This window comes from Girardinichthys multiradiatus, chromosome 7 (genome assembly GCF_021462225.1).
Source record: "Girardinichthys multiradiatus isolate DD_20200921_A chromosome 7, DD_fGirMul_XY1, whole genome shotgun sequence".
NCBI lineage: Eukaryota > Metazoa > Chordata > Actinopteri > Cyprinodontiformes > Goodeidae > Girardinichthys > Girardinichthys multiradiatus.
The window spans coordinates 23,097,184-23,109,594 of NC_061800.1; the positions used below are offsets into that span (position 1 = coordinate 23,097,184).

Here is a 12,411-nt window from a genome sequence, read left to right on the forward strand (position 1 = left end):
TTTCAAACCAAATACCACTGTACCATCTGTCAAGCATGGTGTTGGCAGCATCATGCTGTGGGGTTGTTCTACTAGCAGTGCTACTCAAGATGGATGGAATATTAATTAAGGGGAACTATCTCAATATTTCTCAACGTCACCTCAAAACAACAGATGGATGGTAGAAACTTGGGACACAATTGAATGTTCTATTGAGACAATTAAACCAGAATCACAACAAAACTGGGTTTGGAACGGATAAAACAGACCAAGCTTCTGGAATGACCCAGATCTCAACCTTGTGGAAAATTTGTGGACTGGGTCTCTGACAGAAAACCAACCAATTTACATGAACTCTACTGTTTTTGATAGCAGAACCATGACAGATGTTTGGTACTACAAAAAATTGCAACCTGCTAATGAAGATTAAATATTATTAGGGGCACATGCGTATATTTGAGTCTGTATGTGTAATGGTAAATGAACTGAATGTATATAGTGCTTTTCCAGTCATTTGGACCACTCAAAGCACTTTACACTAGAGCCACATTCACCCTGCTTCTTTCCTGTCGTTAAACACTGGGAATAAATGCCACCAGCGGCACTAAATAAATAAATAAATAGAAATATCAAACTAAAAAAGAACGGTTTAAAAAATCATTATAGGCCGATAGTCATTACGGCAATGTGTCTAATGTCTGATTATTGGGAAGATTCAGAATAATTTTCAACATTTATGTGAAAATAAAAGTAATTATTATTTTTTTATTTCATTTTGTTTTTTAAGGCAACCCTTGCGTGTGTTTTTTTTTGTAGATACCTGTGTCATTTTCCAAACAGAAAGAATGTTTTTTGTATAATGAAAATATATTTAAATCTTCCATGAATAATTTTGAATAATGTTATTTTTTTTACCATAAAACAGATATGACTGTCAATTAGGCATGCAATGATGCGATATATTCAATGGAAACAATTTTCATTATTATCCTAGAGCGAATGCTGTGATTGACGGCTTCCTGGATATTTAAAATAGTAAAATAAATAAAAAGTTATATAATCTAATAATTCTGAATTTGGCGCCTGTTGTGGAAGATGAGGTCCCTGCTTGCTCCAAGCTAAAAGATAACGAGTAAGCATATTAATTAACAGTTCTGTTATAGAGTTAGAGTCCCTTCTTGTTAACATGGGGTCTGTAATATGCACATTTACCTCTATTAGCTTCATGAATAGGTCTCTAAAACCAAAAGATGAGAGTTGCTATTCAGTAAGTTTAATCTAAAACTTGAAATTATGAAACAGAACAAGTTGACATTTTATTGGTACTTGGTAAAAAAGAGGTCATACATCCCAAAGGTAAACCTGCCTCTATCAGAGCTTTAGAGAACCCAACATTGAAGGTGTATTTAGAATGCATGTGTAAAAACGGTTCCCTCAGAGCGACATTGTTTGCTGTGGCCTTACAAACCGCCCCTCTGTGGGGTACAGAGTACGTGACCTTGCTGACTCAGCAAGTAGCCTCCAGCCAGATCCCTGCAGTCACCTTCAGAGAATCATGAACCCATTTACACATGCAAGCTAACATACACATTAACAGCATAGGTAAATACCATTAAAAATCATCTTACTGACATGGAGTTAATTAATTATGTTATACTAGTCTAATCATACTGAACACTGCAGGGCTATGAGAGAATAAAAAAGGGCTTTGGATGATTTTTATCTGCTGTCTGTTATCTGTAGTCCAGTTGTATAACTCTAACTGAGCGAACGTCTCTTTGCCTCCAAACTCTGGATTTATTGGTTCGCTTGATATGCCTGTAGTGATAAAGCTGCTGATACTGAGACTCACTGCTTCACCAGTGTGTTAGGTTGGTTCATGGTCACATTAAAGCTTACATGAAGTCCTGAGTGCATTGTGTGTGTGCTAGTGGAGGATTTGGATTCAAATGTTCTTTGTCCAGAAACACAAAAGACAAATAGTTGTTTAATGCATGCTGAGTTCAGGGTTAATAGAGGAAATGTTTACACACGTTCAGTCCGGTCCTGTTAGCAGCTGCTCTCAGAAGGATGGTCAAAACAACATTGTGAAAAGCTAAATACTGGAGATTTTATTTCAGAAACGACTTGTGATTTTGATAAATACTGTCACTCATATGACACATATATGTTATCAGTTAGAGAGATTTCCAGACCTGGTGTTTGTTGAGCTCAGCCACGCGGAGGTTCCACTCCTCCTCCGTCATCTCTGCTCCTGTATCTGCTGACTCACCCATTGCTGCTTGTTTGTCTGGACAGACAAAAAAGAAAATGTCAAGAGTTGTGTGTTTTGAGAAACAAATCCCTTAAATTACTCCAAAGATTTTTAACAACAAACTAAATCATTACCCCCGCAGGTCATCGCAGTGCAGACCCAGTTGCCGCACGCGCAGACACAGCGATTGCACTCAACCTGGGTCTCTGCTCCATCTTCATATGTTTCATCCTCCAGGGCACATTCTGCAGAAATGCACAGAGTGATGAGCCAGGACTACAGATTGTAAACTGCTGCAGCGTGATAACAAAACACCATGGCAGATATCAGCTTCAACGAACATGCCTTGTCAGCATTTTAGGATGCCACAATTCAATTCAATCCAGTTACTGGAATTCTAATTTCCCCTCGGGGATCAATAAAGTATCTTTGAATTGAATTGAATTATTTATATAGCGCCAATTCACAACACATGTCATCTCAAGGCACTTTACAAAAGTCAGGTACATACATTCCAATTAATCCTAACCATTGAACAGTGCAGTCAGAGTTAGTTATTTATTCAAATTGGATAAAACGTTTTTCTGTCTAAGGAAACCCAGCAGATTGCATCCAGTCACAGATTTGTAGCATTCACTCCTCCTGGATGAGCATGTAGAGACAGTGGACAGTCACTGGCGTTGACTTTGCAGCAATCCCTCATACTGAGCATGCATGTAGCAACAATGGAGAGGAAAAACTCCCTTTTAACAGGAAGAAACCTCCAGCAGAACCAGGCTCAGTGTGAGCTGCCATCTGCCACGACCAACTGGGGGTCTGCAACTTTCACTTTTAGCTTAGTCATGAATGGTCAGCAAATTTGGCAACAAAACACGCAGGCCATGAGTTCTTGTGAAATCAGTTTCACAAGAAAAAAAATAAAAGCAGATCTAGCGCTTACACAACTCTTTTCATCAAATGAAAAGCACTGAAGCTGGAGTTTAAACTGCTTGTCGGCAAGCCAAAACATGTTTGCGTCCTTGAATCTGCTGTCGCCACTGGGCTCATCGCTCCATCCTGACTGGCTGACAAGAGTAATGCCTCCGCTTCCTGAGAACTTTATCCCAGAGAGCAAACAACATTCCAGATTATTGAGGAAAAAAATAAAAAAACTAACTGGGGACAAATTTGTAGGGTTATTTTGGAATCCGCGAGCCTTTCAGTGTAACTTTATGGTTCTTCAAGGAATCTTTTTAAACTCACTTTTTTCTGGTGGGTTGAAACCCGGTTTCACACAGTTGAGGAACTCATCAAAGTTCAGTTTCCAGTCAGCGTTCTCATCAGAGAGCTCAATGAGGGCGTCGACGCAAAGACTCCTAGGAGGAACAAACAAAAGTAGACAAAATATTAGTATTCCCAGACAAATAATAACAACACAGCATTGGAAAAACAAGAAAAGTAATAATTTGTCCCAGTTTTATCATGTGACAGCCACAAATTTCAATGTGTTTTATTGGAATTGCATGTGCTAGATCAGCACAAAGACACAAATACAGTACCTAGAATAAGTCTATTTATCAAACATTTATCAAACATTCCTAATGTTTATTTGCAGGGTCCAGTGAAATACTATACTGTTGTTAACAACAAACCATATTCACTTGTGAGTAAAACTTAACACATCCTAAATTGTATCTCTTTCATTTTATTGTGGAAACATAGCCCCAGAAATATAGTCTGTTCATTCTGACAATATCTTCCATACCACCACCTACTGGTAGGTCTGTTCCAACTTCAAACTGCTGCCCTCCCAAGAGTTTGATGTGCTTGGTTGGTTTTAGTTGGTCTGAAAAGTTCATTTTATTTTCAATTATGTCCTTTAACAAACCTCTGAGGCTTTCACAGAACAGCAGGGCTCATACTGAGCTTAAATTAGAGAACATTAGTGCTGTTTTTTCTGGTCCAGACAGGCTTTATCAAGGTCAGAGTACTACTACAAGAGTGAATATTTAGCAACACTTGGAAAAAAAATGTATTTGTTCTGACCAGCCGACCTTACCGTACGGACTTATGTAATCGTGTGAATCAACAAACGCCCACTGACCTGAGCAGCTTGTTGCTCTCCTGGTCTGCGTAGGACTGCAGCTCTCCAACCGACTCATTGTGCTGGATGAATTTGAGCAGCTCAGAGGAATCCAGCTGAGAATCGCCGTTGTCGTATGACTGCAGAAACATGTATGAAAAAAAACCAGCAAATTAACACCCATGCGTGGCCTTGTGCAAGCTGGGATAAGCCATGATGTGTCCATCTCTGTACATTCGTAGGCACTGTAATTTTGGTTAGAAATGAACATGTAGCCCTTCAAAGCAAATGTTCTATTTAAAGCATGTGTTTGTTTTAATTTTCTTAAGGACAAGTGAGTTGAGGCTCCTTCGGAATAATACCAAGAACTTGCATGAAATTGGATCTGTGCATCAAAATATTGTCAGCCAACAGAGCAGGTTTTGCAATATTTTCTGTAGGTGAACACAACAAAAACATAAACATTTAAAGTCAGATACTTTCATACACTGTAAAAAACAAAGACACATTAAATAACACAGACAATTTCCTGCTTTAGGTTAGTAAGTATTACAAAGATTATTTCTGTTTATTACATGCCACAAGTCAGTAGTTTACATCCACAAAGATGGCTTTGCCTTTAAACGATTCAGAAAAGCGCAGATGATGATCTCATGGCTTTGGGAGCTTCTTGGTGGAGGACGCTTTTTCTCTGTCTCCCGCAGCCCTCCCATATCTGCCCTGCTTCAGCTCTGTGTCTTGTCCTTTTTTTGGAGGCTCTTTTTGCATATCTTCCAAATTCTTCCAAAATATGGATTTGGTCAGCTGGTCTCTCAATGCAATTGATCAAATGTTTTCGACGAGAAGACAGGGGTCGGGAGAGCCCACTTGCCCGGACGGGACATTTTTCTCCGGATACACGATGGACTCCTGGCAGAAGTGGAGGATTGTGTGTTTGTCGATAATGTCAGTCGAGGATGTGGAAGATGTGTATATAATTGGATGTTTGATATCAGGATTTCTGCTTTTTGGAGTCAGCGGTTACCTGGCATATCGAGAAATTCGGAGAATGTCAGCAGCTGTTCTGGCCATTGTAAGGCTGCCTGGCATGTGTGATGGGATCTTCAGAGCGATCAGCACTCAGACTGAGATGTTACGTGAGCTGAATTGCAGACTGGATGTGATCCTTACACAGGATCGCAGGCAGGTTGCGGTTTCTGGACTCAGGGGTGAAATTGTATAAATCTTGGAGAAAGTTGTTTGCTCGGATCTGGCAGAAAGACCAGGAATTTGGCTGTTTGGATTCGCCTTTGAGAAGCACCAGTGAGACTCTCAAGGCTGACGGAAAATTAAGAGTCAGCCTAACCCAAATAATTATTGTTTTTCTGAATCTGGCTCCCCTGCACGGCCTTGATGGCTGGTTATCTTCAACTTCTCCTGGAAGTTATGTAAACATGACCCTCTGCTCCCTCCCTTCCCTGAGGACACCTGTGGACCTGCTCAGAACTTTGTGGCCGGTTGATGAACATTCCAACGTACCATCAAGGACAATGGCCTCTGGGACAGTGCTTCATGGACTTACTTGCACACACTCACTTGCACACACACATATGCTCAAGATAAACATATGCATCCCTCACACCACCTTCACCGTTCCCGGCATGATGTTGTTTTGTAAACTTGTTGCTTCTTTGTGCTGAGGTTTTTGCAATCTCAAACTGTATCCTGCTAAGGATAAAGTGTGAAATATGATTTTTTTTTCCTCTACTTTCCTAATGTGGCCTCTTTTCTCATCTAGCAAGGGCAGCGCCTGTGAGTGGGCAGCAAAGCCTCGGTGACCCGTCCCCCCCTTGTCTTGTGTCATGATGTCTGTTTGGATGGGTTGTACTGGAATTCTAATTTCCCCTCGGGGATCAATAAAGTATCTTTGAATTGAATTGAATAAGAACATCCAGCATTCATAGTGTTCAGGAATAAGACAGTTCCCAGAGATTAATGTGTTTTATTATGAAATGTCAGCATCAACCCCAGGACAAAAGGTAAAAACCTAGTGAAGCTGCTGTCTGTAGCTGGTAGGAGAGTGTCATTACTCTAAAGGCAACATACAAAGCCAGAGTGCAGTTTGCAAATGCACTCAGGGTCAAATTGTTCTTTTGGGGAATGTCTGATGAAGATGAAATACAGACCATAATTACATTTGAAGGAAAAAGTGTGCAAGACTGAGAACATCAACCCAACAGTTAATCACTTGGATGGCAGCACCCCGTTGGGTGGGGTGTTTGCTGCAGGAGGAACTGGTGAACTTCACAAACTAGGAGGCATCATGAGGAAACTACAGTGAACTACAGGCAATTGCACCAAGACCTAAGGAAATGTACATGAAGTTGTGAAACAAAGTCAGTTTTAAAACTCTCATTCATTTTTCTGGTAGTTATCAAACAGAAGTAATTTTTGTAATTCGAACTGAGGTAAAACACAAAATGTTTCATGCTAGAAAGTTTAATATCAAACAGTGATCGACAGAAATGTTTTATACTACTGTTGTAAATATCAGGTTTTAACTATGAGGTTTTACGACATCGGCACTGAAAATCCCATTATTTGCTAAATAGGTGACGAGATTATGTTTATTAAATAAGCAATGAAAACAACATCATTTTAGGGCATTTAGCCAATGCAGATAAAAGCATAAATCCTTTTTGTATTTAACAAACTGTTCCAAGAGCCATCTGCTCTTAAGCTTTAATGCAATTCAGTGGGTCCATTAAGAGGCAGGGGTCCTCCTCTGCAGTACAGACGTCTGCATTAAACTCAATTATAACCAGCTAACATGTTTGTAAGGCCTGCAACAAAAATAATTAGATCCAGTCTGAGTCACCAGCTATCCGGGGAGGGTGGAGAAAGCTGAACATTACAGATGAATATGAAAGACACTGGAACAAACGGACGATAAAGCAATATCAGTGATGAGTACAAAAACGCCCACCTTGAAGTATTTGAGGAGGACTTCAGAGAGGTTGGATCCCTTGGCAAACCAGCCGTCTGGGACGACCTCAGTCTGCAGCCACTGGATAACACGACCCCTCAGCTCATTGCGGTCAGCAGCGTAGCACACCACTGCAGCATAGGAGGCGTTTCCAAAGGTCAAAAGGTTTAATCAGCCATGTGAATGATAAATGCTATCTTGAAAGCATTTTCACAGTTGACTTCTGTCCCTTTTCATTAAACTTTAAACTAAAGGAATTGCATTTTACATAAGAGGTCAAACTTAAATACCTTCAGTAAAATATGTAAATGAACAAATCACATGGTGATTTCTTTTTATCTGCAGAAAACCTATAAGCAGTGCCCTTCCCTCCTATTGGCAACCATGTTAAATGTATGTAAAAAGCCCTCAAATGAATTTATGTGGGAAAAAATTTGATTTGCATCTTGTAAACTACTGTACTTTGGTGTGAATTCAGCAGTAAGATTTGGATCACTAAGCTGCTGAAAGACACAAGAATGAGCCATTTTCAGTCTTCCAGTAGCGTCCACCAGTTTTTTGTTTAAAATGTCCAGGTATTTCAAGGAGTTCATGATGTCTTCTAACAAGGTGCCACAAGCCTTGGAAGACAACCAAGTCTAGTAATAGTGAGCATGAAGTGATTCTCTCGATAATCATTCTTTGTTTTAAGTCAAACCCACCTGGGTAGTTCGTTGCTGAAAAACTCAATCTTTGTCTCATCTGACAAAAGCACACATTTCTAGGTAAACTCAAAAGAATCTACCGAACTCCAGATGCTTACAGTTGAAACCATAAGTTTACATACACTATTTAATAATAATAATAATAAAAAATAAAAAAATATGTTAATTTTCCACCAAATTTAGATATTCATTTTAAGTCTGTACATTGAGGGCACATTGCTTGTTTGCGAGCACAAACATGGCCTATAAACCAGATTCAAATACAAGTATTTACTTTGTAGTGATGGCTTCTTCCTCTCTGATCGGCCTTTCAGACATGTCGTTACAGGACTCATTACATTATGGATATTGATTCTTTTTACCAGCTTCAGACTGGATCTTCGGATGGTCTTTTACCTGTTTAGTCTGATTTGATATCAGAATAAAAGTGCAGTAAAAGAGTTTCCTAATCTGAGTTTCTGTTGGACCAATATGCGGGGAAGAACTCCTGAAGCTCGAAGTTTGCAGGTAAGACGACACTTTATTTCTCATGGCTGGACACGGACAGGGTACCAGGCGTGCACACAAACACAAACAACACATAAGGAACCAGCGGGGAACAAAGGAAACAAATGGGCTTAAATACAAAACTGGACAGCAGGGGGAACCAATGACACACGTGACCAGACAATCAGGGGAAAACACAGAATAGGTGTGGGCTTGGGGTGCAGGGAGACAGAAAACAAAGGACTAGACCAGGTAAAATAGCAAAACACAACTCAAGAACTCAAAACACAAGCAGGTATGACAAAGAGAAGTTGAGTGTGTTTTTATACAGTGTGTGTAAACTTCGGGTTTCAACTATGAGTTTGCGATAGAAGGGCAGAATAGCTTTTTTTCTGCCGTGTCTCCTAGTTAGCATGTGCCCTAATGGCCACTGACTAAGAGAACGTATCCTCTGGGTATTATTATGTTTATAGGTAAACTTGAATTTATAGATTATTAATTAGATGCTTCCTACACAGTTAGACCTCATTAAGATTGCTTAATAGAAATTGCTACTGTGGAAAAAGATTAATTTATAAAAGCTTTTTACACACTCTTTACTTGGAAGACAATAAACATGCAAGGTGCATACAAATACCAACTCACCTGGGCTGGCAGCTGATTGGTCTGTTTTCTTTTCTAAAGAGGATTGGAAAAACAGAAACAAACCATAGAATGTAAAACAACAACCAAAATCAACACATCCTGATTCAGATTAATGGAGATAAACTTGGCTGTCGCTGAACAATGAACAATGAGTGACACAATGACATTGAGAACCTACTCTGAATCTGCCTTTGATCGAGGTTTAGGTCAGCAATAAAACGATGGCGTAGCGTCGTGTGAGAAGTGAAAGGTTCACTCAAGATAAGATTTCACTGTTTAATGTATTAATAGCAGAGTTAAGACTGCGGGTGTGATCCAGGGTTTTATGTTTCTCTATGAACCCACTCACCTCACATTATCAAGACAATGAATATGTGTCAGTTCAGAGATCACACATGCTACTCACTTCATTAACCATGTGCACGATAATCTGCACCTGCATTACATGCAAGGGCTGCTGGAGTGTCTTGCAATCCTGACAATAAACATAGTATGAATGTAGTAGAGATGCAAGGTGCGTGCAGAGCTAGGTTTCTTCTTTGCAACATGTCGTATGTGCCAACTTGTACTTGTACGTGTTTCTGTGCTGCTGTCACACTTAATCACTCTGAATCATGGATATTAAAGGGCGCAAAGTGCTTGTTATTGTTCTCATGACAAGAAAATATGTATCAACTAGAAATAAATTATTATTTCTTTATTTATATATTTATTTACACAAAGAAATGGGGTATATTTATCCCCACATCTAGGTGTTAAACCATTAGTTGTTGGATGTTTTAACTATTTGAACTGGAGATCCACCATCCAATAGCTTGGAACTGGCCAATTTGTCCTTGACTACTTCTAATCAGTGAGTATTAGCTGTTTAAAAACAAAGCTGACGAGTAAAGATTGCTACAGCAAATTGAAAAATTCATAGATCTGCACAAATAAAAAAAAAGTTCAATTACAGCAAATCAATTTAAGGTGATGAAGGCTTTAGTTCATTATGTCAAATTAAATAGAATGTATTATTTTCAGGTACTGGGATGTACTTCCAGGGGTTTAATGGAAGAAAATATGTTAACATGGTAAGAAAATAAATAAAGTTTCTGGTTTGTGCTGTTCTATACCACGGCAATGACCATCATGAGCCACTTGGATCTTGAGGCCGCTGAGACAAGCATCTCTGTGGAGCTCGCAGTGGTTCCTGTAGGTCTTACCATTGCTGCCACACACTGACCTCTTGTGAGGCTTACAACTCTGCAAAGTGAGGAACAGATAAAAATAAAAACTAATCAAAAAATGAATAAATCTTTGTTTCTATTAATGGTGCTGCCACATGCTCTATAAACTCAAGCAAACAGGCAGCATTTACCTCAATGCAGAGGCAGCTGGGCTCCCCTTTCTCGTTGACAGTGCACTCTCTGCCGGCGCCGCAGAACACATTGGCGCACACTTTGCTCTTGCTCTGCAGCTCCTGGATGGGGGACAAAATGTGGACGCTTTAGAAATACTTCCTGCTTTCACACACAGGGTGGTGCTGTTGCATTTGTAGGAAGACGTGATGGTGCTGACGGCATTGAAACAATCATACCGTACACACTTTGCATAAGGGGCATAAAACACAACGTCTTGCTGATAAACTATCTGATCTACCACATACAGAGTCTCGGAGGGTAAACAGCCTTTTAAAAATCCATGATAGAGTAATCTTATACATACAATTCCTTGCTGAAGTATTCAAGTATTTAAGAAAATCTGTTCACTTTGGAATTGTAGTAATATAGGTCAGTTGGATGATACACGATTGCTCAAATGCTCAAGTGTTTCCATTTACATTTCCTCATGTTTATTCCTTTCATTTGTTGTTTAAAATCTCTGTTCCAGAACTTTGCCGACAGGCTGAAAAAATGAGGTCACCTCTGCTGCAGACCAACCAATCACGAGATGCCAAGCGGAGCCTCCAGAGCTGTTTGTTGACCTCTGTTACCTCCTTCTCAGTGCCTCTTTGTATATTCGTGGGTGTATTTCAGTTTGCTTGTTAGTCTGTGTGTGTGTGTGTGTGTGTGTGTTTATGCAGGGCGTTTCCACATCTGGAGTCTGAGCTGTGTTTTCTTTTTCCTATACACATGAAATCTTTTCTGCTCCGTTCGTCTCCAGACTCCATTACCAACTCAACCCCCACGACCCTCACCACCTCCAATGCTCCTCCTCCCTAATCTGCTGTTTCCTGAACAAGCGAAGCATAAATGTCGATGCTCTGTGTGTGACGACACGTGAGCCAGATCCCATGTTTCCATGATTGAGAATCAGTGGCAACTTCTGATGATGAACGTAGAAGGATGGATTTAGAGGCCAGAAAGACTGTCACATGCAAGCAATACACTAACTTAAAACTGGGGAGCTCGTTTCCATACTTCATACACACACAAACTTGCACTCATGAGTTAAGGTCATGGAAAATCTTCAAAGTGATCCGTGTGGCCCTGAGCATATTGGACTATTGAGTTGGGCCGGAGGGCTGTTGAAACCTGTGGAAACACTCACAGGGTCATGATTAATGGATGAGCTCCTCGGATGAAGCTGCTACAAACGTAGAAGTCTTTCTGTTGGCCCGTTCCTCTCTGAGCAGAAGATCCCTGACATTTAGCTAATGAACATGGAGGCTGTAGATTATTTAAGTGGGTTGCTGTCATAGTGAGCACATGTACAGGATCTTGTTGTGAAGATTTTACAGGACTGGCTATAAGGCAGCCCTGTCTATATGACGGCAAAGTGAGATCACAGTAAAATGTCAGATTTGATGACTGACAAAGGTCTGTAGGCAACAAAGAACAAATGCCACCTTCGCTAAACATGGAACGATGGTCATAAATAATGCCTGACTATGAAGTTTAAAGTAGATGTAGCTTTTCCTTCAATTTCACTATTACATTCATAACAGTCTTAGTTCTGGGGGTGTAGCCAGGTTTCAGTATCTTTTGTGCTCTTCATGGTCTTTTCACTGATTGCAGAAATTGGATCAGACCAATTATATTAGTTATATTATATTAATGGTATTCGGGTGCATGAAATCAGGGTTTCTACACAGTTTCCATTTCAAAATAACACACTCTTTAAGACACAACTTTCAGAATATTTCAGCCCATTTTCAGACCAGGCTACACAGTGGGGCTGTGTTAACATAGTGGCCTTATATCAAGGAGGTCCTGGGTTTAAATCCTGACTGGCCTTTCTGAATACAGTTTGAATGTTCTCCCTGCGTGGATTCTCTCTTATTGACAACTACCCACCCCCCTAGCAGGTGTAAAAAACAGTAATCATTTCAAAA

The 12,411-nt window shown here is 40.0% G+C and overlaps 1 protein-coding gene across 1 annotated transcript in view; it reads right to left on the minus strand.

Moving 5' to 3' along the window:
* LOC124871534 (follistatin-related protein 1-like) overlaps positions 1 to 12,411 on the minus strand; it is a 31,778-nt gene that overhangs the window by 1,855 nt on the left and 17,512 nt on the right. Inside the window, exons 3-10 of the mRNA XM_047370909.1 lie at positions 10,456 to 10,557; positions 10,211 to 10,340; positions 9,096 to 9,128; positions 7,261 to 7,391; positions 4,317 to 4,435; positions 3,476 to 3,588; positions 2,368 to 2,478; positions 2,175 to 2,269 (exon numbers count right to left, since the gene is read on the minus strand). Of these exons, the coding sequence (XP_047226865.1) occupies positions 2,175 to 2,269; positions 2,368 to 2,478; positions 3,476 to 3,588; positions 4,317 to 4,435; positions 7,261 to 7,391; positions 9,096 to 9,128; positions 10,211 to 10,340; positions 10,456 to 10,557 (834 nt within the window). The remainder of the gene's footprint in view (positions 1 to 2,174; positions 2,270 to 2,367; positions 2,479 to 3,475; positions 3,589 to 4,316; positions 4,436 to 7,260; positions 7,392 to 9,095; positions 9,129 to 10,210; positions 10,341 to 10,455; positions 10,558 to 12,411) is intronic.